The sequence below is a fragment of the Trichosurus vulpecula genome, chromosome 6 (assembly GCF_011100635.1).
Source record: "Trichosurus vulpecula isolate mTriVul1 chromosome 6, mTriVul1.pri, whole genome shotgun sequence".
In the NCBI taxonomy this organism is placed as follows: Eukaryota; Metazoa; Chordata; class Mammalia; order Diprotodontia; family Phalangeridae; genus Trichosurus; species Trichosurus vulpecula.
Window position 1 is genome coordinate 247,233,501 of NC_050578.1, and position 27,219 is coordinate 247,260,719.

Here is a 27,219-nt window from a genome sequence, read left to right on the forward strand (position 1 = left end):
TGGACCACTACCTCCTATTTGGGTCCCCCCCAAAGGCACCCTAATTTTAGCCTTATGCTTGGCATTGGTCCCAATTCCTAGCCACCTCATTAACTACTTCCCAGACCTCTATAAGGAAACCTCATTTTAGGGGAAGAGAGACCTAGTGACAGCTCCCCTCCCTAACCACAGGAGAGGTAAGTATAGAAATGCTTTCTCCTGTCCTCAGAATCCAGGAAGCTGGTTTGTCTGAAATGCTGGCTCGCCACCCTAACTTTCTTCCCTTGAGTGCATTTGCAGGCCAGTGGATGGGGGCGGCTTGTTGGTTACGGCCCTGGAAAAACCTCTAATCGGAACATCTCACAGCTGGATATGCAGCTCAGCAGGCTGCCATGTGAGCAGCTGTTTTATAGGGAAACCAGATGAGAAAATCCACTCATAGAGATGAATGGATTCAGCAAGGGTCCTCTTTGGGGGAAACGAGGGGAGAGAGAATGAGGTTGCCACTGCTTTTCGGTGGTTGATTTGTTGGGGAAATATGTCACCACTTCAGCGACAGCTATGGTTTTTCCTTGCTAGCTGGTATCATCTGGGGCTTGATCTAATCTCATTACCAATGAGATGTCATCATTTAGAAGAACAATAGCTACTCTCAGGTGTCTCTTTTCCATCAACACCCAGTGCCTGGGCCAATGATGTGGGTGGGTGTCTGACTGGTCATTCTCAGGCAGAGACAGTTTGGAAATAAATAATTTGTGCTCTCCTACAGAGTCACAATGGTACAAGGGGAAGAGCACTAACCTTGAAGTCCCAGGACCTGAGTTCAAAACCCAGCACTGAAAGGACCCCAAGAGAGGGTGACCTAGTCCAACTCATTTCTTTCTCAGTTGAGAAAACTGAGGCTTAATGAGTTTCAATGACCTTCCAAAGCTATTAAATAGGAGAGCTGGAATTGCAACCCTAACTCCAAATTCAGTTTTCTTACAGCTAGCTACACCACACTGTGTCTTTACTTATTAACCAAATGACAAGGATTGAACCTCAGTTTCCTCACTTGTAAAAGGAGTAGAGAACCTCTGGAGGTCCTTTGCAGCTCTAAAGTCCTATTGTACGAAGATCATCAGACCTCTCAGGCACCAAGAATATGGTTCATGGGTACACAACAGACCCAACTTTCTCACACATCTTTCACTGCTGTAGTGAGCACAGATCATAGATAAAGATATATTGATCTATAGCTGTGATATATGTATCCCACTTGTCAGGTTATATTATAGCAGAGATTTCTTTTATGTATGAGTTAGACTAGATGGCTTCTGGGGTCCTTTCCAACTCTTAATTCTGCCCAGAAGGGTGCCCAGAGTCATATAGGGCCAGGATTGGAACCCATGTCCTCTGACTCCATATCCAGCTGTATTTTCACTGCACCATGCTGGAGAGTGCATTCCATCAAAGGGTGGTAGCCAGTGAGGGGAGCCTCTTTGGGAAAGCTTCTCCCACATGGGCAGTGCAGTTCACTCGATGGTGTTTGTGCTAGTATACCCCATTCTTTTCAAAGGATGGGGTGGCATGGCAGTGAGTAGGACCTTCATTCAAGGTCACAGTGGACTTGAAGCTCCTGGAACTGGTTATATGGCGCTGAATAAGGCCACCATTCATGTTGAGATGAGAGATTAGTGTCTAAGGCTGGGTTATTTATTGTCTGTTCCCCTCCCTCCCTACCCCTCTGCTAACTACCAAGATAGAACGGCAGAGGCAACAGGAAATTTGAAGTCCAGCATTTTATTAAATCTTCTCTGTGTGATTTCTGTGGAAGGGAAATGGCTTCAGAGAGATTGAGTTTCCATTATTCACATGCCAAGACAAGATGAGGAAACTGGGTCAAGGAAGATTTTCTGAACTTGCTGAAAATGAGGAAAGTAAAAGGCAAGAGAGATTTCCCCCCACTTTTGAAAGCCTGGAGGGTGTTGGTCAGATCTCCCCGCAGGCTGTGGGAAGGACTCCTCGGCTCCCTCTCAGCCTTGGTCCCAGGGGGAACTGAGTCCCAGGGAGGGTTTTCACTCCAAAAGCTGCTGCTTTGGGCAGGGAGGGCAAAAGTAAAGAGGGAAAGGTAAAGTTTGCTTCTCCTGTGTCATTTTCATTTGAAACTCATTGGGAAACCTAGCTTCATTTTCACATTCATTTTCTCTTTTCCATTTTTTTCACTTTGCACATTTAATTGATTTTATTTAAAATTTTTTCATTTATATCTTTTGTTTTTATATCACGTTCATTCCCTGACACATCCTTTCTCTACCATGACCCAAAGAACCATCCCTTATAACAAAGAAAAAAGCAGTTTAGCAAAACCAATCAACACACATTAATCAAATCTAACAATATATAGCCATAATCCCCTGCCCTCTCCCCTCCTCCCCTTCAAAGAAGGGAAGGAGATCCATTCTCATATGTGACCAATTGTGGTCATATAAATATAAATCAATAATTCATTTGGAAATAAAAGCAGTACTTATATCCACACACCCACCCACACATACAAACACCCCTCAAGAGTCTTGAAAAATTGCAATGTTCTGTGTCTAGCTGTGTAGGACTGAATGCTGATAAAAGGACATCAGGGACCAGGTGGGACCTTTGTATATCATCCATCTGGCCTATTACTTCCACTCAAGTAAGGCTGCTTTGCCGGTCACTGCCAGGGCATGCTTGCAAGCCATCCGGTCTTCTGTTGAAGCAGGCAGCCATCACTACCCTAGGGGGGAAGCAAAAAGGACAGATGTCCAGTGCGCCATGCTCTGCATGGGGGATGATCGTGGAATGGGGGAGGGATGAAGTGCCATGTTGGAGATGGGCTCACTGAAAGGTCCAGGGCTAGCTTGAATTCCAAATGAAACAGTTGTGAGGCATGAAGTACACAGGAGCATTAGGAACCTTTCCAGGTCCAGCCCTAGCATCATGAGATTTCAAGCTAGAAGGGACCTTAGAGGTCATCTCAGCTCTGCTGTGTGACCTACTCCCCGTATGACTTTGGACAAGTTCTATTATCTATCAGGGCCTCATTTTTATGAAGATGTCAGATGAGATGTCTTCTCAAGTCCCTTTGAACTCTAAATCAATGATTTTAGAATTGAATCCAGCCCATTTGTTTAACAGATGAGCAAACTGAGTCCCAGAGAAGAGAAATAACATGCCCAAGAATATACAGACGGTTTAAAAAAAAGAAGAGAGACAGGATTTGAACCGTGGCCTTCTGACTCCAAACCCAGTGTTTGTTGCCTGTATAGAAGTGTAGCCCAAGGGAAAGAGATGCTACTAGGTGAAATAAATCTGGATCAGCAACATAGTGATCTGTCCTGGCTGTCCTTTTCCTCTCAATTTGGGGGCACAGGTGAACTGAGGGGACAGACCTTTTTTTTGGAGCAATCTGTTGATAGACCTTTATTAAGCTTCTACGATGTTCCAGGCACTGTGCAAAGAGCTGGGGATACAGAGAAGCCAAAGGCAGTTTCTGCCCTTGAGGAGCTCACAATCTAATGGAAGGATACAACATGCAAACAAGTTATGTACAGGAAAATTTGGAAATAATAGACAGAGAGAACTAAGGGGAACTGGGAGAGCCTTCCTATAGAAGGTGGGATTTTGGCTGCTACCTAAAGGAAGACAGGAGGTAGAGATGAGAGGAGAGAGCATCCCAATTGTGGCAGACAGCCAGGGAAGACACCAGGAGACAAGAGCTAGTGTCTTGTTTGAGAAATAGGAAGGAAGCCAGTGTCAGTGGATCAAAGTGGACATGGGGGGTATAGGATGAAGAAAAGGAAATGCAAGCTATAAAAAGACTGGAAAATTGGGAAGGGGGCATATGAAGGGTAGACAGTGGCAATAATCCTGGATTGAATGAATGCAGAGATAGTCACCAAGGCCTTGAAACTCTTAAGCTTGGAGAGAGGTGTGAAATCAATGGCTCATTCAATTAACAAATATTTATTAAGCTCCTATGTTCCAGGAACTGGGTCGGATGCTGGGGCTGCAAAGACAAATAATGAAATAATCCCTTATCTCAAAGAGTATATATTCTAATGAAGGAAATAACAAGTACATATATAAGTAAATACAGAATAAATGTAAAGGTTGTATGGAGGAAAGTTGTGGGGTACAGATCAGGAAAGACTTCATGGAGGACAAGAGTTCTTTTAGCCTTTTGGGTATCGGATACTTCCTGGACAGTCTAGTAAAGCCTGTGAAACCCCTTCTTGGTTTTTAAATTACAAAGGAAACCAATTAGATCAAAATATACTTATCAAAATATTTTTAAAAACAAATTCCCAGACTCCCAGGTTAAGGAGCCCTGATGTTGAAGGTGGTGCTTTGAGCTGAGTCTTGAGGGAAGAGGGGATTCTCTGAGGCAGTGGTGAGGAGAGAGGGCACTGCAGGCAGGCATACAGCCAATGCAAAGTCACAGAGACAGGAGATGGAGTGTCATTGGTAAGGAAGAAAGAGAAAGCCACTGTAGCTGGACCACAGAAGTTAGGAAAGAGAGTAAGGTTCAATGAGACTAAAAATGAAAGAAAGTCCATGACTGATCTATGATTATCTAGGCTAATGGGGGAGGATGAGCACATGTAGGTAAAAGGCAAGGGGAAAAACACTTGAAAATTAAGGAAAATTTATGAAAATTTAAAAACATTGGAACTGGGGGGATTTTAGTGATTGCTTTGTCCAGGAGTTCTTACTGAAATACATGCCATATATACCTACCTACCCAAATACATATATGTTGTGTATATAAGCAGATTTGATAACTATTTTAATATAAATGGTTTCATTTATAATCCTATATATTTTATTTTATTAATTTAAAAACATTCTGAGCAGGACAGCTTCACTAGACTGCCTATGGTCTGGTGAAACAAATGACATGATATGATGTTAAAAACCCTTGGTCTGATCTAAGAGCCCCTATGTCCATTTCACAGGTGTAGTAACTGAGGGTCCTTTCCTCCTGTTTCCCCTAGGCCCTTTTTTTAGCAGTCATCTGCTGTGTCTTATAGATCTCCAATCTCTCCCTGTCTAGTGACTTCTTCCCATCTCCCTCCAAACATGCTCAGGTCTCCCCAGTTTGAAGAAAAGCTTTCTCTTGGTACCTCTGCCCCATGTAGCTACCATCCTTTCTCTCTCTTCCCCATTAACTGCAAAGCTTCTTGAAAAAAAGTAGTCTACACCCAATGCCTTTACTTCTTCAACCCCTTGTGGACTGGACTCCCTTCCCACTCCATCCCCCTGAAAAAGTCAACAGAGACCTCCTAGTCCCCATATCTGATGGATTTTTTTTGTTCTTCATCCTGCTTGATCTCATTGCCCCCTTGGTCACCTTCCTTGGATTTACAGATATCACATTCTTCTCCTCTTCTTCTAACCTCTCTGAACATTCCTCTCTCCTCCAACTGACTCCTCATCCCCATCTTGTCCCATAACTAGAGAGTTCCTCTTGGCTCCTCTTGTCATACATTCTCCTTTGGTGGTCCCACTTACTTCCATGCCTTCAGCTATCACCTTTGGGCCACTGGCTCCCAAATTTATGTCTCCATGGTAAACTCTCCTTTAAACTCCACATCAACAACTGCAGCCTTCAGGACATCTCCACCTCCAACTCATCATGCCCAAAATCAAGCTAATCATCTTTCCCCCCTAAACCTACTCTTTGTTCATGTGCCACTGTCTGTGGCACCACTATTGGCCCTAGATAGCACACTGGAGGATTTGTTACTGTTGTTGTTTTGTTTTGTTTTTGGAGGCAATTGGGGTTAAGCGACCTGCCCAGGGTCACAGAGGTCTGTAAGTGTCTGAGGCAGGATTTGAACTAGAGTCCTCCTGACTCCAGGGCTGGTGCTCTAAATGCGCTATGCACTGACCTACGTGGTGCCCCTGTTGTTGTTTTTAAACTCTTTCCTTCTCCCAACTTATGATCTAATCAGTCTCCAAATCCTGTTGATCCTACATCTTCTGCCCTACCCTCTCATTCTAGCCACCACTCACCTTTAGGTGCTTATTTCTCTTATTAAGAAAGTAAGCTCCCTGAGAGCAGGTGCTCTTTTTGCTTTTATATTTGTAACTCCCTGCTTAGCACAGTGTTTAAAACATAAGTCCTTAAAATATGCTTTTTCATTCATTCATTCATTCATTCACTCAGTTCTCACTGCTACCTTCATAGCCCATTTCCCTCAACTGGACCCTCATTTTCCCTTCCACCCCTCCAATACATCCTTTATCCTTCTTCCAGAATCATCTTCCTTAGGTCACTCCTCCAGTCAGAATCTCCCATGGCTCCCTATTGTCTCCTATGTACAAGTTAAACTTATTTGCCTAATGTCCAAGGATCTCTGCAATCTGGGACTAGCCTACTTTCCATCCCCATCTGCTATTATTCCCCAAGATGCCCTCTGAGCAATGGTCAATCAAACATTGCTCTGTGCTCCGAATAATGTGTCTGTAGGCTTTTGTGTCCTCTCTTGTTCACCCAATGGATTTCCAGCCACCTTTTAAGCCTAGCTCAGTACCACTTTCCTCATGAAGCCCTCTCATCTACTTTCACCCATGACCTCACCTGGTTCTTTGTTTCCTACTTCTCTAACATTCATTTGACAAACATTTATTTAGCATCTGCTGTGTACGGAATCCTGTGTTTGGGGAAAGAGGTGAGGATGAGGGAACTAGAGAATTGTATCTTACTATTTGTGTCCCATTTCCTTCTTCTAGACATAGAGGACAGAAACTGTGTTGTAGCTAGACTTTGTATCTTTTTGTAGCACCTAGCTCTCGGGGCTGTGGTGAGGCTCAAAGGAGATATCTGTGAAGGGCTTAATGCAATGCCTGACACATACTAAGCACTATTAGAAATGCTTGTTCCCTCCTTCTCTCCCCTAATTCCTAACAAAGTGGTAGATGAAGAGTAGTTAAGATATGTTTAAGATATATGTTTAAGATATATATGTTTGCGTGTATGTATGTATGTATATATATTCTATATATTTTATATATATGGGGTTATAAAATCTCCCTTGAGCTTCACACCAACTCTGTACTAGGCATTATTATCTTCATTTTACAGATGAGGAAACTGAGGCTCAGAATGGTGATGTGACATGCTTTTGAGCACAGAGATGAGATAAGAGCCCAGATCTTCTGCCTGCTACACTCCGCTGCCACCGATTGGTTAATAGGACATAAAGGAAGTTCATAAATGCTTAAGTGTCTGCTATAAAACATTTAGGGGTTCCAAACCTATCATTTGGAGTTTTTTATTTCAAATGCTGACCCAGCACCAACTCACTGAGGTGTCTGGCATGACTCTGCTACAGAATGTCCTTTCCTATGGCCCATCCGGGACCATTTTGAGGTCATCCTGACAGCCAAGAGAATTCTATCCTGGTTCTTGCCTCATAGGATGAGAGGAGGAGATGGGGGCGATACTTGGACCTTAATTTAAAGAATATTAAAATTTTTTTCAGCCTTATCAGGATGCTGATCCTCCTTGACTTCTCTGTCCTCCTATGTTGAATAATCATTTTACAGCATTAATTATTGAATTAATTAATAGCCAAGGACTTAAAGGGGGCAGGAAAGGCACCCTTGTCCAATTAAGATGTGTCATACTCTTTTTCAAAAATCTATTGAACTGATGGAGGCCAGAGGGCGGGCCACCTTTTTCATTAACTGGTCTTTAGCAATACCGAGGGGGTGGGGGGAGAGCAAAGGAACAAAGTACTGGGGCAGACACTTTGCTGCGAGAGATAGAAAAGCATGGTGGGGAGAGTGTCCAACCTTGAGTCAGGAAGACCTTGGTTCAAATCCAGCCTTTGATCCTGGCTGTATGGCCATAAGTAATTGATTTATTCTCAGTTTTCTTATCAGTGAAATGACATCGGTGATCCCTCGAAGTGACCTCACATGGTTATTTTGACAATGAAACACTGCTAATATATGTAAAGTATTTTGTAAACATGACTACCATGATCATAATTATTGCTCATTACCCCTGTTAGTGTGGGTTTCAGCACTTGTAATGCAAAGCCCTTCTGGAGGCAGAATGTACTTTAGTCACAGCCACTTCCCTAGGATAAGTTCTAGGTTTTGGGTTCTGGGTCTTATGATTGACAACCATTTCTTTTGTTCTCTGCCAGACTCAATCCTTTCCCAGCCATCCCTCCAAACCGAGGGTCTCATAGATATGACGATGATGACCCTTCATCAGCCAACGGGCCCTTCTGAGAGGCAGAAGCCATTGACTTGCTGGATGGAAGAGAGCCTTGTCAGGTATTCACACCAACACACACACCCAAATACTCCTAAGTACCCTTTCCCATTGTTCTGATTGCAAAAAGGTGGTGTAGTGAATAGAGTGCCGGGTCTGGAGTCAGGAAGACCTGAGTTCCAATCCAGCCTCAGACATTTACTAGCTGGATGACCCTGGGCAAGTCACTTCGTGTCAGTTTGCCTCAGTTTCCTCATCTGTAAAATGGAGATAATAATAACACCTACCTCCCAGGATCAAACAAAATAATAATTATAAAGATCTTAGCACAGTGCCTGGTACATGATAAGTGCTATATAAATATTAGCTATTATTATTACAGTGCCTGACACATAGTAGGTGCTATATAAATTCTAGTTATTTTCATTATTGTTGCTAATTAAAAAGTCTATCCTATTCAAGGGAACCATCTGCTCTCTTTTCTAAATCTTTTTTTTTTGGTTTTGTTTCTTTGTTCTCATGATTCACTCCATTGATCATGGTTCTTATTTATGACTTGACTATTGTGTAAATAAATATGTTTAATGTGAATGTATATGTAGAACATATATCGGATTCCATGTCATCTTGGGGGGAAGGGGGAGGGGAGGGAGGGGAAGAAAATTTGGAACTCAAAAACCTGTGGAACTGAGTGTTGCAAACTAAAAATAAAAAAAAAGTCTAAAAAAAGTCTATCCTAAAACCAAGGCTAGATATGTCTCTTCATACTTTCCACTCACTGTTTTTAGTTCTGTCCCCGCTACCAAATAGAACCATTTTAATAAAACTTTAGTTCTTTTTTAAATTAACAAGCATTTTTTGTCCCTCCCACCACCCTCTCCCCATTGCAAAGAGAAAGAAAGGCAAAACCCTTGTAGCAAATATGCAGAGGAATGATTAATTAATAATTAAGCCTCTGTTGACTCTAGGACCCTAAGATTAAGAGCTAGAAGAGAGTGTGGAGCTCATTTAGACCATCTATCATGCAGCCAGCCAACCAGCATTGAGTATCTGCTATGTGCTAAGGGCATGGGAATAGAAAAACAAAAATGAAATGGTCCCTGCCCTCAGGGTGCTTACGTTCCATGAGGGGAAATGATAGCTCATCCATCAGTATATTTAAAAACATAAACAAAGTAAATGGAAACAGAGGCCCAGAGAAGACACATGACTTGTCCACAAGGCAAGCTCTGACACCTGTTCTGCATGGTCCCAGAGGGCAAGAGCCTTGGATAGGCAGTGTTCTACCCACTTAGGAGTAAATGCTTCAAAGTTGGAAGTGGCAAATATAGCTGTGATTTTAGGATAAACTTTCTCATGATTAGAACAACCCTAAGGAGAAATGGGCTGGCAACAGTAGGTCCCCCCATCTGAAGCAAGAGATGGAAGACTACTTGTGAGATATGCCATATTGAACTATGGAGTCATTACAAAGTCCAACTGGGAGTGGCTGGTTAGGATTTAAACCTAGGTGCTCTGACTCCAAACCCTGCCTTCTGTCCATTCCTCCCACCTTGCTACCCACTACTACCCTGGCCCATTCACACTCAGAGTTAAGGGAATTGCCGTACACTTAAGTGAAATCCATTTTCTCAGGCTACTAAAAGTCATTACTCAATCTCGGGGTAATCCTCAGACATCATGACCCTTTGTCTCATCAATCAATCTATATTCATTTATTAAATGCCTTTTGTGTACAGTTCATTGTACTTGTTGGGAAAAGGGACACAAGATTTACATAAGGCATATTCCCTACCCTCAGGGAGCTCACTAGGAAGTGAGCCTAGCATTGACTTCTCCAGCTAATGACCCAGAGAAGGGCCAGAGATCAATGGAGTGAGCTAGCTAGATAAGCAGTGTTCCTTGGTTGAACAACAGTGACATAACTAGAATTTATTTATGAAACACTTTAAGGTATGCAAAATATTCTACATATGTTATCTCATTTGATTCTTGAAACAACCCTGGGAAGTAGGTGCTATTATCATCATCTCCATTTTACAGATGAAGAAACTGAGGCTAAGTAACTTGCTCAGAGCTATACCAGTAGTAAGTGTCTGATATACAATTTGAACTCAGGTCCTCCTGACCCCAAGCTAGCCTTCTATCCACTAAGCCATCTCAGTTGAATGAAAGACTTCACAGATCTCTTCATCTATCAACAACTATTTTATAAGCACCTAGGCATAAGAGATACGAGAATAAAGCACATTTTCTGTTCTCATAGAGCTCATGATGTAGTAAGAATGAGTGACTGGACATGTAATAAGATATCTAGAATACAAATTAGAGTTAGATGAGTGCTTTGAAATCACATAAGAAAAAAAAGCACTCCTTGGGGTGGAGGATCCAGGAAGGGAGGTGGCTTGGTGTAGACAAGATGGATGGCAAAGTTTCGGGATTTCAGGGTTAGAAGATCATGTGATCTAACCCACACCTGAAACAGGATCTAACCTAAAGACCTCAGGTGAGAGGGAATCTGCTGCCTCCCGAAGTCCACAAGCATTTATTAAGCACCTACTACATACCAAATATTGTGCTTTTAAACTCTGGGGATACAACATAAGGTAAAACAAGAAACAACAAAACCCTCACAATCCCAAGATGATTCAAGGATCTCATAGTCTAATAGCAAAGTGGCCCATTTTGCTTTAAGGTTGTTCTAATTGAAAGAAAGTTTCTCCTAAATTCAAAGCTCCTGTGTTTCTTCACACCTTCCTCTCTTTGCTCTTAGTTCTGTCCCCTGGGACCAGACAGAAGAAGTGTAACCATGTTTTATGAAACGTTTTTTTTTCAATTAATGAATATTCATTTCCCCTCCTTCCTTCCTCCACCCCCCCCCATTGAAAAGAAAACATGAACTTTGTAACAAATTAGAAGTAGTCAAGCAAAACAAATTAATAGCTCTCCAAACGTTTGAAGATCCTTATCATGGTCCCTCTCACACATCCTGACTCTTCTCTAGACTAAATAACCCTAGTGCCTTCAAACACTCCCTTATATGGCATGAACTTGAGACCCTTCACCATCCTGGGTGCCCTTTTCTGGACCCATTTCAGTTTATTAGTACCTTTTATGAAAATGAACACAAGGGACAGCTAGGTGGTGCAGTGGATAGAGCACCAGCCCTGCAGTCAGGAGAACCTGCGTTCAAATCTGACCTCAGACTTTTACTAAATGTGTGACCCTGGGCAAGTCACTTAACCCCAGTTACCTCCCCCCAAAAAATGAACACAAGATCCTAACTATGCTTCAACTAGGGATGATGACACGGGGACTAGATCATCTCCTTATTCTTTCACACCATGCCTCCCTTAATGGGGCCTAAGATCACCTTAGGGTTCTTGACTGCCAGACTATGTTGTTGATTTCATGTTGGAGCTTGTGGTCCTCTAAAACCCCTAGATCTTTTTTTTTTCAGATGAAAGGTTGATTGCTAAGGTCCCTGCCACCTCCAAAACTCATAATTATAAGCAGCATTTGACCCAGGGTCTAATGATTTCCTGAGATGTGTCATGGAAACAAGGTTTTTCTAGGTTTCAGCCATCCAATAACTATTTACTGTGTGCCAGGCACTGTTAGGTGTTGGATGAGTAAAAAAGAATGAATCAATCCCTACTCGCATTTCATTCATTCAAAGAAATTTTTGAGTACCTTCTGTGTGCAAAACACAGTTCTGGTAAATTAGTAGAGATTTCTAAGATCCAGTCTCCAACCTCCTTAGAGTTTATGTTCTGTTGAAAAGATGCCTATACTTGTCCAGATCAGATGGGTTGGAATATACCTGAGGATTACCTTATACAGGAGGCATTTCATGGTTCCCCCTGCCCCTTGCAGCTGCTAACACCTTCCCTTCTAAGGGTACCTTCCATCTACTTTGTATGTGCCTGTTTATATAAGTACATGTTGTCTCCTCCATTAAGCTGTGACCTCCTTGAGGGCAGGGACTGCTTTTGCCTTTCTTTGTATCCCCAATACTTAGCATTGTGGCTGACACTTAGCAAGAGCTTAATAAATGTTTGCGGACTGATGGACTGATTGTCCCCCTCCCCTGTTATTATTCACACACTTCTCCCCAAAGAGACCTTTGAATTCCAGCTTAAGCTTGTCCTTGTGGCAGATGCTGCTGTGATGTCTCCATCCACTTTTCTGGCTCACCATTGGGAAGATCGTGACCAAAAATCACGGGTAATTGGAAAGGGTTCTTGAGAATAGCAACAAAATGGGGAAAGGAACAAAAACCATTGATAAAAATCACAGGATTTGAGTGTTGGAAGAGACTTCAGGGGCCACCGAGTCCAGCCCATACATGAAATGAAGCCCCCGAAAACATATCTGACAAATGGTTCTCCATTCCTTGGGGAATGATCAGGGGAGCCTGAGAGGGGAGAAGGCTGAATGAGTTCAAATATCTGCTGGCCAGAAGAGCAGGGGAAATATTCAGCTCAGTCTGGGAGCTGAAATGAGAGAAGTCCCTGGACCAAGATAAGGAGGCTGTGATTTCTGTCTTCCATTATTTGAACTGCTTTCATGTACAAGACAGCTGAAATTATTTGTAGCCCCAGAGGGAGATGGATTTTGCTTCAATATGATGTAGGCCTGGGCTACAATTAGGACTCTCTTATTATATAAGAGGCTGCCCATGAGGTAGCCTGTTCCCTGTCCCTAGGGCAAGGTTGGATTAAATGGTCTCTAAAGGTTTTTTCCAACTTAAGTCTGATTCTGTGCATCTCAATAAGCTAAACCTCTGGGGAATAGTCTGGACCACGAGACTGGCCAAAAGCTCTTGAGGGACATTGAAACAAAAGACCTCATTGGAGCGTCTGCTTCTCAGTTTTCTTCCTTTATACAATGAGAGGTCCTTTCCAGTGTTCTGATCTTCTTTGTTCTAAGCTCTAACATTTTATGTTCTATCTTCCGATGCCCCTTCCACCTCTGACATTGTGTTCTAAGGTCCATTCCAGCTCTAACATTCTATGTTTTATGTTCTAAGGTCCCTTCCAGCTCTGACATTCTATGTTCTAAGGTCCCTTCCAGCTCTAACATTTTATGTTCTATGTTCTAAGCTCCCTTCCAGCTCTAATCTATGTTCTAAGGTCTCTTCCCAGCTCTGACATTCTGTGTTCCAAGGTCCCTTCCAGCTCTGACATTCTATCTTCTGCATTCTAAGATCTCTTCCAGCTCTGACATTCTATCTTCTGCATTCTAAGATCTCTTCCAGCTCTGACATTCTATCTTCTGCATTCTAAGGTCCCTTCCGGTTCTCATATTCTATGTTCCATGTTCTAAGGTCCTTCCAGTGATGACACTTATGTTCTAAGGTCCATTCTTGCTCTGACATTTCATCGTACTATGAGTTAGTTGACTAACCTACAGAAATGAACCCAAAGCTTGTCCAGAGGGCCCCATGGAGCTCCGTGGGCCATATATTTTCAGTGCCATTTGAATTTCCTCCCCAGCTTGGTGTAGTACAAATGAAAAAAGAACAAGAATGTCTTGATGAGGGTTTAATACCAAGTGGGAGGATAGGGCCCCAGTTCAAGCTTAGCCAAGCTCCTGGTGGGAAACTTTCACAAAGGACACTCTGTTCTCTTCGGGACAGATGCCACCAAAGAGTGTGGTTCATTTTTAATGATTTTTTTCAAGATCCAGGCCTTCCCAACATGCTTTGGGATGCTACATTGCAGTTAGCTTGGGCAGGCCCTTTGGGGGATGGGTAGGAGAAGGAGCATTCAGGGGTAAAGACTGGCTTTCTCTAAGCCTGGTCTGACGAGCACCATGGCATTAGCTCTCTCTGGTGCCTAGGACACATTTGTCTTAATTTATGGACCTCATTTCGAGTCTTTCTTCCCTTTGGCCAAAGAGCTAGAAATCTGCTCCTCGTGACATTTTCCCTAAACTCTTTCCCAGTTGGGTGCAAAAGAGCACAGATTTTTCTATAGAGATAGATAGTTCTTTATGAAATGAAAATTCTGGTTCACAGCCAGGGGCAAGACAGTACCCCAGACATTCTTATTTCTTCCATCCCTCCCCCCTCTCCCAAGGGAGGAGATTTTTGACCTCACAGCCAAATAGCCCAGCCAGGCTGCTTCCAAAGCTGAGAAAGGTCCTCCTAAGCTCCAAGGACAGTGACCCTCAGGGTAAAGATAAAGGAAGATTTCTGCTCAATTTACTATTGGCCTAGCTGAGTGCCGAGTGACCTGTAACATTGTTCAAGTTCTTAGGGAAGAGATGCCCACAAGCAGTGTCAGCAAACATACGGAATCATGGCATTTTAGAGCTGAGAGGGACCTTCCACATCTCCTAATCTAATCCTTCTTCTACCCAAAGCCATGGAGGAAAAGTGCTGGACAGGGAGTTAAGTGAAACTCATCTTCAAAGCCTAGTTCTAGCCCTCATTATCTGGGCAAGATACTTCACCTCTCGAAACTTCTCATCTGTAGATGTGTACCTCTCTAAGTATGAGCCTCCTCATCTGTAAAATAGTGATAAAATATTTCCTCTCTCTCTCTCTCTCTCTCTCTCTCTCTCTCTCTCTCAGCCTCATTTTTTTCTTCTGTAAAATAAGTTTCAATGTGGCAACCAGAGGTAACTCCATTACACATGAGTTCTAAAAGAAAAACTACACCAGGTACAAGTTACTCAGTAGGTCTATATGCACTGAAAACCATAGTTCATGGGCCCCCATTAATGTGTTTACCTTTTATAGTCAGCCAGAGGGAGCAATTAGTTCAAAGCAAATGCATTAAATAAAACAGCATAGTGTGAAAAGTAGCCATAGAACATTTCTCTCCATAAACCTGGGGCACACTCTCCCACAAATACATATACTCTTAGTTGGAAGAGCGAACATGCTTAACATGTATGGAAAGACACTTATATAGGAGTTTGTGTGGCCAAGGCATGTGTATATGTATAGAGGGCATGTTCCTTTCCATGACCTCTCTGTTTCTCTCTCTCTCTCTCTCTTGCTCTTGCTCTCGCTCTTGCTCTCGCTCTCTCTCACTCTCTCTTGCTCTCTCGCTCTATCTGTCTCTGTCCCTCTCCCTCCTGGTTTTTCTCTGACTCCTCAGTATCCCTTGGTTCTCCCATGCAGATGAATCTGAGCCAGGGAAGGAGGCTGGGAAGGAACCATTCATCTAAAACCAAGTGGAACTTCTATCTCAGTTCTTGTTCCAAATTCTGATTATGTGGGCAGCTAGATGATGCAATAGATAGAGTGCTGGGCCTGTAGTCAGGAAGACCCAAGTTCAGATCTGGCCTCAGACAGTTACTATCTGTGTGACCCTAGGCAAGTAACTTACCCTCTCTCAGCCTCCGTTTCTTCGTTTGTAAAATGAGGAGTTTGGGCCTGACCTGTATGGTCTCTACATCTAAGATCTAAATATCTGCTGGAACTCTCTGTCAAAAGGAGAGTGGCTAATCATTGCATAGCATTGTAGATTTAGACCTGTAAGGAACTGTCATTTGACAGATGACCAGACAGGGAAGTGACCAGACCAGGGCCACAAAGGAAGTAAGGAGCAGAGCTAATTTCCAGATCCTATGACTCTAAGTACAATAGTCTTTCTCTTTGCCTTAATGATAATTTCATGCTTTAAAAGGTAGGAGGGAAAAAGGAGACATTTTATTCTGTATCTGGTTCTCCCCAAGGGGGCGGAACTGGTTGTTGTGGTGGCAATGATGTGAACCTTGTGGGGAAGTGACCATTTAAATATTAGAATTTTTGACAGAGGAAAATGGAGAATATAGTTTGATGTGCATATACCCAAGATTTGGAGAGAACTGGTTTCAGAAGTTTCAGGGGAAGGATAGCCAGGATCCTATGAGCAAAAATTCTGTAGGGAAAGTTAGCCCAGAAGGGATGGGCAGATCTCAAGACTGACATTCTGAATATGCAGAGAAACAAGTCAAATGAGAAAGGAGAGGGGAAGTTGTCTAAAGAGACTGACAGGTTGACATGGAGAACTCACCAGATCAACTTAGATTTAAATGACATGTATAGAAGATGAAAGCAAGGGAGGGTGATGGAGGGCAGATACAAAACTGAGGCATTGCCCTGTAGAAGATTAGCATTGTGAGTGCTGCAGTGCAGAAGTGACCCAAGGGGTCAGAGAATGGGTCAGAAGTCTAGATTCAGGGCCCAGAACCCAGGTAAATGAAGAAAGCTAAGGTCGACAAAGTTACTAAGTGATTATGGAAGCATACTGGACCTGGAGTTAGGAAGACCTGAGTTCAAATGCAGCCTCAGACTCTTCCTGGCTCTGTGACCCTGGCCATGTCACTTAATCACTGTCTGCCTCAGTTTCCTCATCTGTAACATGGGATAATAATAGCACCTACCTCACAGAGTTGTTAATGAGGGTCAAATAAGATACACTTTAAAGCTTGATAGAATCACTAGTTATTATTTCTATCATTATTATTATGACTACTACCCATTTTGTTTTTGGAATCTCCAGCACCTAACGCAGCGCCTGGAGCACTGTAGGCATTGATAAATGCATGTAAATTGATAACTTCTTTATTAAAGAACTTAGGCAGTGGAATATAAAAAAAAAATTAATTCACCTGTAAAACCACATTTCTCTTGTAAGGAAAACTCTAATGACTTTGCAGCGTTTTGTACTATTCAGTATTTGCCTAAGGATTTACTGGCAATGTGGTGTGGCTAGTAATAAAGAATGAGTGCAAGGAATCCCCTTCTGCCCTGATTCTGCTCAAATCCCCATCTCTGTTCAAGGAAGAAAAATTAGGTTGGGGAATAACAGGGCAAGAGTGGCCTGTCTGATTCATTTCAGGGAATAATGGGAGAGTCCCTCATTTGTAGGGCTGGTCCTGGGCACCAGTAAAGGTCTCAGGATCCCTAGGCTTAAAAGGATTTGATTCATCAGTTGGAGGTTTCCCTTTGTGCCCATTACCAGAGATGACAAGCATACCACCCATTTGAAGGGACACCTACCACCCCACGTCTGGTCTGGGGAGGATAAGAGAGAAAAAGAAAGTGTTTTGGTCACTGGGGAGGAGAGAGGGCAGGAAATGGAAGAGAACCTCTGAGCCAGGGCTGCCTGATATTGCTTTGCTTTTTGCCCTTCCTTCTGTTACAGAAATAGTGAGCTCCCCATCATGCAGTCTTTGTTCGAAGACCTCAAGTAATGACGGAACCTATGACCAGCTGAGACAGCCCATTTCTCATATGGATTAAATTCCATTCAGAAAGCATTAACAGAGCGCCAGCTATGCACCAACCACCTTGAATACAAAGACAAACAGCTCTAGTTGTTAAAAGTTTGGGGTTTGGGTGGGGATTCCCTTGATATCAAGCCTCTTCACGATTGTTCCCCACTAAACCCTCTGCAACAAATGGTACTTAGGGATGAATGAAGTTGCCTTCAAATATTCAAAGAGCAGCCATATTGAATAGAATTTAGACTTATTCTTGCTTGACCCTAGGAGGTAGAACTATGGGTAAATGGTGAAAAAAGGGCTCATCTAAGTTTGACGTTGGGGAAAACTTCCTAACCATTAGAATTGTCTAAGAATAAAATGGCTGCCTTAGGAGGTGGTTGGTATGGAGACAGGGGGTTCATTGGTGACCCAATGACCACTTGTTGTGTATGTGATATTGGGGATTCTTTTTCAGGTTTCCCCCGAAGCGCCTCCCAATTCTTATTGTCCGTCATCCCTAAAATCCCTTTCAGCTCCCGAATCCTAACACCCAACATTCCACTGACCAAACCAATAATGATTTGAAATTCTTCCCCAATGGCTACTCAGGGGCCCAAGTGAAATGAATTGGAATTGTGAGCCAATTTCAAGTGGAAAATGTCCATGTAACACTAAAGAGGCTATTGGTCCCTTACCTGCCATTATTACAGGAATAGAATGACTCCAGACTCCACTGAGGCCAGACTGCTCCAGGATGGCAAGGAGAGGAGAAGTTAGGGGAGGGGGTTCTTTGTCTTTGCTTTTGCCTTTCTGCACTCCTTGAGAGAAGGAGAAAAGAGTAGAAGATTACCTATTATTATCACTTTGTCATTCTTATACTATGCTGGGAATGGATGATTTTAGCCTAGAGGGAAGGTCACGCCTCCTAACGTTAACCAGTAATTTCTTTTGCAAAACTTTAAGAAAAACAGACAGAGAGGCAGATTCAGACAGACAGTCCAAGAAAGAAAAAAAAAGAGAAAGGAAGGAGGGAACAGAGAAGGAAAAGAAAGGAAGAGAGGAAGGGAGAGAAGGGGAGAAAAGAAAGAAAGAGAGAGAAAGGAAGAAACAAAGAAGGAACGAAAGAAACAAAGAAAGAACAAGGAAGGAAGGAAGAAGGGAAGGATAAAGAAAGAAAGAGGAAAAAAGGAAGGAATGAAGGGAAAAAGAAGGAAGGAGGGAGGTTGGGAAGGAAAGGAGAAAAAAAGGAAGGAAGAGAGGAAAGGAAGAAAAGGAGGAAGGAAAGAGAGAGGGTAAGAGAAAGAAAGAGGAAGGGAGGAAAGAAGGAAAAGAAAAGAAAAGACTATCATTACAAGCTCTCCACACTAACAAATAAATCCTCTTTTTTGTTTCCTAGGAAAACCCCTCTCCAACCAGCCTGCTAAGCAGGAAAACATACAGGAGAAGAGAAAAAACATGAATGCTTACTTGTTTGTGGCAGCAGTAACACAAAGTCCTCCGTTCTTCATGTGTATGTGAATGTGTGCGTGTTTTCACCCTCTCACTTCTCCATGAACTTTCCAGCAAGAGCTATGTCCCCAGCCCCCAGGTTTGTGACCTGCCCCCAGACATGCATTTCTCCCAGGGCTGCGCTCTTCTGTGTGCTATGTGTCCCCCAGTTCTGTCGTAGTGGGATCAGGAGCACTTCTATGCCAGACCAGTAGGGTCATTTGTAAAATCTCCCAGAAGCAAGTTTGCACTGACTCAGGGAAGGCTCTGCTCTAGACCCGGGAACCCAGTAGAATCCAGAGGCATCAGGGTTGGGCAAGGTGGGCTCTTTTGTCTCTGCCCACAACCAACAACAAAAAAAACCATTTTGGTTCCATTACATCATGACAAAGTTGGAACCACTGATGGAGCTCTTGTGTTGATGTTCTCCAAAAGTTTGACCCTGGTGTTTTGAAAGGGTGCGGCCATTAATTAAGATGGATGCCTTTGCAATGAAGGGAAGAAATAGCCATGTGAGACTGAAAGATAACCAGGTATTTTTTCATTGATGGGACTGCCCAGGACTTCAGTTTCTTTATTCAATGCTGAGAGATTAACCTTGACTTTGGTGAAAGTTGGCTCAGTTAATTGGCATGCTAATTGCCCGAGTCTTCAAGGTTATCTTTCAAAGGTTCCTAGGAACATGTTATCAGAGCATGGTTTCTCTTTGGAAATTCTGTAGATTTCCATGTTACTCACCACACATTAAAAGGCCAGGATAGTCATGAAAATGAAGTGGTAGCTTCAGCATGGGTTTCTGGTTTCCTTGTTCTTGTTTAAAAATGAAATAAGATCCTTGTATCCAAGTGATGTGTTGAATTGATCTTCATCCCAAGTTTATGGTTTTCCAACATCTCCTGACTCCTAGAAGATAACCATCCTTTAGAGCCCTCTATACCTAAAAACCTCTAAGTTATTTCCAGCACTCTAGCTTTTTTTCAATTCATAGAGGATCACAGACACCCAAAGGATTAGAAGCAGGTGTCTTTGCCTTCTCTTGTCTGCCAGCTCACCTTCCTTTGTTCTGGTCTTTGAGATACAGCACTAAGTCTCTTTCTGAGCCCTCTAAGCCAGAACCAAAGACAAAAGCCTGATCCTTGAGGATGGAAGCCCACCAAGGCCTTGGAGATGGCTGCCCACCTCATGACACCTTCAGCTCAGTGATTTTCTGATCTGGGCGGAGGTGGGGAGGGGTTGGGAGGTTTCAGTGTGTGGGTGGGCAATGGTTTGCTGCAACCCATACCCAGAGTTGAAAATGGAACTGGTTTTCTCTTGGAATTCTGATTTTTGCTGTTGAAACTCTGTGTGGTGTGAAATTATTTCTATGTGGAAGGGTCCAGACCGATGTCTCCAACATCTCCCCCAACCCAGGATAGTAACTAGGGCAGGGCAAAAGGGTCTTTGCATCAAGGCAGAAAATTTAAAGGGCACCCTATATTTGGAGGCCTGATGATTGCACTTAGATTGCTTCAGCACATTAGAAACACTAGCATTTACTAAGTACCTACTATGTGCCAGGCACTAAGCTAAGCACTTTACAATTATTATCTCTGTTGATCCTCACAACAGGTAGGTGCTATTATTCCTATTTTGCAGAAGAGGAAACTGAGGCAATAGAGATTAAATGGCTTGCCCAGAGTCACACAGCTAGGAAGTGTCTGAGGCTGGATTTGAACTCAGTTCTTCCTGATTCCAGGCCCAGGGCTCTATCCACTGAGCCACCTAGCTACTACAACAGAATTTACTTAGTAAGCAATAATAATGGGAAGTTATCAGATGGTACAGGGAGGAGTTCCTCCCTCACTTGTCAATCAACAAGCCTTTATTATGTGCCTACTAGGTGCCAGGTATTGTGCTATCCACTGGGACTCCAATGGCAGAAATGAAGCAAACATTCCCAGCCCTAAAGGAGCTTCAGTCTCTCCAATCCAGCAGCCTCACATTGGTGTCCAGATGTCTCTGCCTCCCCCAGCTCAGCTCAGGACAGAAATCATGCTGCTAATTCAGAGGACACAGATTCATGGTTATAGTTTTATCCCACCCACCTCCATCTCATCAATGCCATCCTGGGCCCTGGTAGGAGCCCTGGCATACGAAAAAGCAAACTGGCTTTGGATGCTTCAGCAAGCTCTCATTCCTCATCCACAATCTGCCTATAAGCTGCTAAGCCCACATGAATTGTCCATGGCCCATCAGTCAGTAAAGAAGAATGATGCTGGAATTATATCGACTAGGCCTCACCCTACCGCTTGTACCAACAGCAACTACCCTAACAGAAAGTGCTTTCAAAGGTCATTCCTTAAAAGCTAGAGGAGTTATTAGATTTACAATATAGAGCCTGGTTCTGCCTTTTCCCCCCCATCAGTGATTTCCACCACGTCTCCCAAAATAGTAACTCTGTCCTCGTGATGGGCAAATTTTAGAGGCCTCCAAAAGGCCATGAGAACCGATTTTAAAAAAAAGTTTGTGGCCTGAATCATGATTTTGGAAATCCAGGAGTTTATGAGATGGTTATAACCAAGAATATAAAAATATTACTGCAACTTGTCCAAATAAATTATCATATCTCAATAATGCACAAGGGAAAGCACTTTAGCTTTTTCTTAGGAAGGATTTAAAATTTGCTTTATAGCCTCTTGCTGTCCATAGTGCCTGATAAAACTTTAACCGGGGAATCTTTAAACCCACAGCAATGGTTTTTGCCCAGGCCTCATCCGTACCTGTCTAGCAGAGTCATCAGCCTGGAGCCAGGTCCATTTCCCAAAAAAAACTGATACAAATTTCTGCCAAACTATAGGGTGACCTCCTAGCCCTTGAACAGAAGAGTAGTATTGCTCCCATCCTCCTCTGGGACCACTCTGGTTCTCAATTAGGTCCTGATTGGGCACAGGGCCCCCGGTTCTACAAGAGAGCCCCCTAGGAGGATTCATCAGGGGAAGTGGGTAATGTCTCCATGATGAATTGGGTGCTGATTACGGTGCCTGACTGCCATTGAAATGGTTTGTTTCGGAAGGAAGGCAAGGTTCATCGTGTGATTGATTTCATTAATTCAGACTCAAGCCCAGGGAGTTCTGGGAGGTAGACTTTTTATACACAAAACTCAAGAATTCTCTCACTGGGGCTCATTTAGAAAATAAGGGGAAAATACTGAAGGTGGAATGGGAAGGATTTAAGATTGGAGATTTCAGTTTGGGTTGAAAAGTGCACAATTAGCAAAACTGCAGGCACCCCCCAAAATCTGAGTCTGATGTATCAAAGCATTAGTCTCTTAGTGTTTGTCCCCTGCAAACCGTCACCCTCACGGTGAATCATTACTATTGTCCCCACAGTGATTGATGAATTATAGAAATGATGCTTCGTTTTTTGTCCTTTGGGACAACATGAATTAGTCTCCATTTATGTAAAGAGCCTTGTATTCAGGACCAGGGAAGATGGAAGGGAAGGGAAGAAGCACTTATTTAGCACCTGCTGTGTGCCAGGTACAGTGCTAAGTGTTTTACAAACATCTCATTTGATACAAAGTTTATATAAGACAGGTCCCTGACCTCAAGGAATTTACAGTCTAGGTTGGACTATTGGAAAGCCTAATAGAAAGCTGTAATTTCAGCTGAAAATGACTTCCAGGATGGAAGAGAAGATTAGGCTGTCCCCTGGGCAACCCTATCCCATTCTACTTGCCATGAGGATGATTTCAGATCTAGGCTCAAATCCTAAATCTTATACTTTTTTACCATTGTGTCCTCAGGCAAATCACATGATCTCATTGGATCTCAGTTTCCTCATTGGTAAAATAAGAGGGGTTAGACCAGAGAGTTTCTAAGGTCCCTTCCAGTACCAAAACTATGAGTTTCCATCCAGTTCATTTTCTTAACTATAAATATATATATATATATATATATATATATATATATATATATATATGTATATACCCCTCAATCTTTTAACAATGGCATGTTCCTGATGACTCCTGCACCCTTTCAAGGGGTTTGTCCAACCCTAATCACAAATTCCAAGTTAATTGACACTTGGACCCTTGCTCTCATAGGCTGAAAGGAGTCCCTGCAATAATTCATCAGCCCGTAAAGTGTTGCTTCAAGGTGACTTAGTGGGTGAGGGGTGATGTGGGGTTTTCTTTCCTCGCTAACTAACAAGCATGCAGATATCTTAATTTTGAAAGACTTTGCAACTCTGATCATTGCAATAATAAGCCACGATTCCAAACAAGTGAAGACAAAGCACACCAACCACCTTCTGCCAAAGAGTCATAATGGACTTTAAATGCAGAATGAAACACTCAACTTTTATTCCTTTTCCTCTAATCACTAAAAAGCCTGAAGTCAGGTTAGGCCTTATGACACGGCCCCAGAATTCTTTATGTTACAGAGGACTCTACACCAAGGGCTGGCCTTGCAAGGAGATAAATGTCTGCATGTTTTGACAGGAAGATCTTCCCTCTAGTCTTGCCCAAAGGAGTGCCGCTGCTACTCTGTTCCACCAAATTCCACATTTCCACATTTATTCCTTTGGCATATATTAAATAGTGGTTTCATCTACTTTTTATTGTTGTCATTTTTGGCTCTAGACCAGGTGTGGGGAAACTGCTGTCCTCAAAGCCACATGTGGCCTTCTGGATCCTTGGGTGCAGCCTTTTGACTGAGTCCAAGTTTTACAGAACAGAACGTTTTATTGAGGGGATTTGTTCTATGAAGTTTGGATTCAGTTAAAGGGCTGCACTTGAGGACTCAGAAGGTCACATCTGGCTTCAGAAACAGGGATGGCAGGTTCCCCACCCCTGCTCTAGACTCTTGATTCCATCAGTGTTGGGAATTCCCGACACTTATCCTTTGTAATTTAGAGTGTTGGGGAGTTGCTTGGAAGAATACAGAGTTTACAGACTTTCCAGTGGTCACACAATTAGTATGTGTCAGAGACAGGACTCGAACCCATGTCTTCATGAGGCTAAGGCTGCCATCTTATCCATTGGGTCATGCTGCCTCTCATTCATCTATATTAAAGCAAAAATCTCCAAGCGACACATTCCACTGTCAGGTGGTTGCCAGTGAAAGGGCACCAGGACCTAGGTCCAAGGTCAAGGAAATGAGATTTCACATCCAGACTCTGCAATGAACCAGCTAGGTGACCATGGACTAGTCACAATTTCTCTGAGCCTCAGTTTCCTCATTTGTTAAAAAAGAGTGGAATAACATTTCCTTGTTTGCCTCTCCAGGTCCCAGGGCCTAAATGAAAAAAATACACACACACATGCATATATATATATATATATATATATATATATATATATATATATATATATATATATATATATATTTGAACTGCCTTTGAGAATTACAATGTGCCATACATGCACAAAGTATTTTCACTTTTCAAAGCTGCCAGCAATGATGGATCACTGCCGTACTAGTGAGAAATGAGAGATGTCCTGGAATCTTGTGCTACACAGAATTTTTCCGCAAAATCAGGGGGTTGGACTAATATCCTCTTAGTTCCCTCCCAGCTCTAAATCTATTATCCTTAACCAAATAGTATTTAGGAAGCAGCCCATGTATGTACAAATACATCAGCCATTAAAGCAAATAAAGCTCCAACACCTCCCCCCAACCCTGCCCGGTGTCAACAGGTTCCATTTTGAATCTGATCCATCGAATATGTGCAAGAAACCAGCAAAGCACAGAAGACAAACAAAATTATGATGGACTGATGAAGCCCAAATCTGGAGCAAAAGGTAAGCCTTTGATACAAGGATGGATCTAATCTCATCCATGCAAGTACATGGTGAGGACTAGAAACCGTCCATACCTTCTCAATGTGTGCAGTCCTTGTACATGCATTTCCATAGATCATCCATAGATGATCCACCCAAGGTGTCCAATAGCTTCTTCTGATGGTTCTCCCCCACCCCAATATTTCATGGACAATTACATGAATCACATAACACCTATGCTACCTTTCTATTTCCCATTAGATGATCCACTCACCTCTTTTTCTGTTCGCACATGTCTTTGATGATGTCTTCTTTTGGCCAGTTTTCGTGCATGTGTTATCATTAGTAGCTTGCCTTCGCCTCCTAGGGCATTTCTGCCACTGTAGCTCTTTCCATGACCCTTGGGTTTCCAGTAATTCAGAACCTTCAGAGATCACGGTGTCCCATAATACCCAGAGACAGAGCAGAACTAGAACAATCTTAGTGGGAAAAAGATATACTCAGGCAAGAGGGAGCTATTTGGGATCACTGACAACGCTGCCATTTCCCTCTCCTCCTCCTGGTCAGCTTGGTCCAGTTCATTTTCCATGGTCAGTGACTAGAGCTACATAACAAAGATGGGGCCACCAGGGTTTTGCTTCAAGGTAGTATATTTAGAAGTCACCAGCAAAATTATCTTAAGTCACAGCTCCTTCTCTACCAAATCCTACCACCCTAGCAGTAGCAAATGCAGCCTCCTCTTCTTCCCAGTAGTACCTTCCTCTCCCTTCATCAGATTAAAAAATTCCAAGTGTCCTGGGATGCTGACCCCGCACAGTGGCTACATCATGAGTAACTGACCACTCTCCCTACCTTCCCCCCCAATCCTAATGCTGCTGTCCCAGGTACAAAAAATACTAGTTAGAGCTTTGGCAATGTCCATCTAAGATGGATATACTATTGGACTAACGCAAAAGGTTCCTCATTTCAACTGCATAGCCCAATCTGGGCAAGATAAAAGCAATCAATAAATATTTATTAAGTGCCAACTATGTGCCAGGCATTGTGCTCTGGGGATAAAAATAATTTACGAATAAAATCACTACTATATTTCACCAGTGGCCAAAAAAAGCCACAGAGTCCATACTAGACCTGATCTAAGCTTGGTGACAGGAGATTCCAAATCTTGCAAACATTCCAACCAGCCAAAAGAAAAATGACCAGCACTACCTCAGGTCTTCTGGGACAAGGATTGCCAAAGATTGTGTAGTCCCCGTTCTCTCTTTATCCATCTCCTGTCTTTCTTCAACTCCCAAGATGAAACAGGGGAATCCTCCGTCTTTCCAGGAAGTTTAATATTGAGTTAATATTTCCCTGTGTCACCTTCATCCTTTAAATTATTTGATAATGATAAATTAAGCATGTCCCCCCCATGACATTTGAGCTGGGCCTCCTGCACATTTGGAAATCAATAAACTATTAGTGAAAAGATCATTTATCTTTCAGAGTTGCACACAGAGGAAGCAACTAGGTGTAAATATTCATAATTATCTGCATATGTCACTGCAAATGGTTTGAGTTGATGCTTTTAACACTTGCTAGATATGGGATTCTCTACTCTTCCTGAGTTCCCTGGAATACCTTTGCTCAGGGAGGTATTGAAAAAAAAACTTTAAGAAAAGCAAAATCTTTCATTCTTGGATCAAGTTTTCATCCTTCAACAAAGACTTCTTCTGAAGCTTCATCAGAGAGGGATGTTGACATTGGGCTCTTGAGGATTCTGAAAGTACTAGCAGCCCCCATTCCAGATTGGATGGGCTTTGAGCATTGAGTTGGTGATGGGATCCAGGTCTGTCATCTGAGGACCAGCCTAGCTGAGTTGGAGACACTCATCACTGGGATGGCCAGACAATGATGGATTCTATTAATTCATTTTCATTAGAAACTCTATGATGACAATTCACCTTGAAGACTGTGTGCTAAGTTGCAGAGAAAATATGCCCTGTGTCAATGAAGGGAATATCCACAATATTGGCTATCATTGTGACGCCTAAGTATCAAACTTTCATAGCAAAGACAAATGTGGTCCCTACCCATACAGAGCAAAGGGGGATGATCCAGTGGAAAGAGCATTGGATTTAAAGTCTGAGGACTGGGCAGCCCTGCTTGTTACTGCCAGCGTGACCGTAGGTCAGCCATTTGCCTTCTTTGGGCCTCAGTTTCCTCACCTGTAAAATGAGGGGTTTGGACAAGATTCCACCAAGGTCTCATCCAATTCAAAATCTGAGTTGGTGACTGCCCAAAACACACATACATTGAGTCACAAAAAACCTTACTTTTGAACTAATAAAAAGTTTGATTTTTAAAGTATTTTATAATTGATGCACTTTATTACTTTCTAACTAGGTTAGCAAAACTCCCTTTTGTAAACATGTATCAGTGAGATGATATGAAAGGCCATGTGGGGTAGTGATGGAGAGCCAGCCTTGGATTGGATTGGAATGTGATGGAATGAAACGGGGCAGGGATAGATAGAGATAAAGAGATAGAGATATAA

The 27,219-nt window shown here is 42.7% G+C and overlaps 1 protein-coding gene across 1 annotated transcript in view; it reads left to right on the forward strand.

Annotated features, from left to right (window-relative positions):
* TRIM44 (tripartite motif containing 44) overlaps positions 1–20,260 on the forward strand; it is a 166,474-nt gene extending 146,214 nt beyond the window's left edge. The window contains exons 5-6 of the mRNA XM_036764090.1: positions 8,157–8,289; positions 18,831–20,260. Coding sequence (XP_036619985.1) covers positions 8,157–8,244 — 88 coding nt within the window. The 3' untranslated portion in view covers positions 8,245–8,289; positions 18,831–20,260. The remainder of the gene's footprint in view (positions 1–8,156; positions 8,290–18,830) is intronic.
* Positions 20,261–27,219: the final 6,959 nt, after the last annotated feature.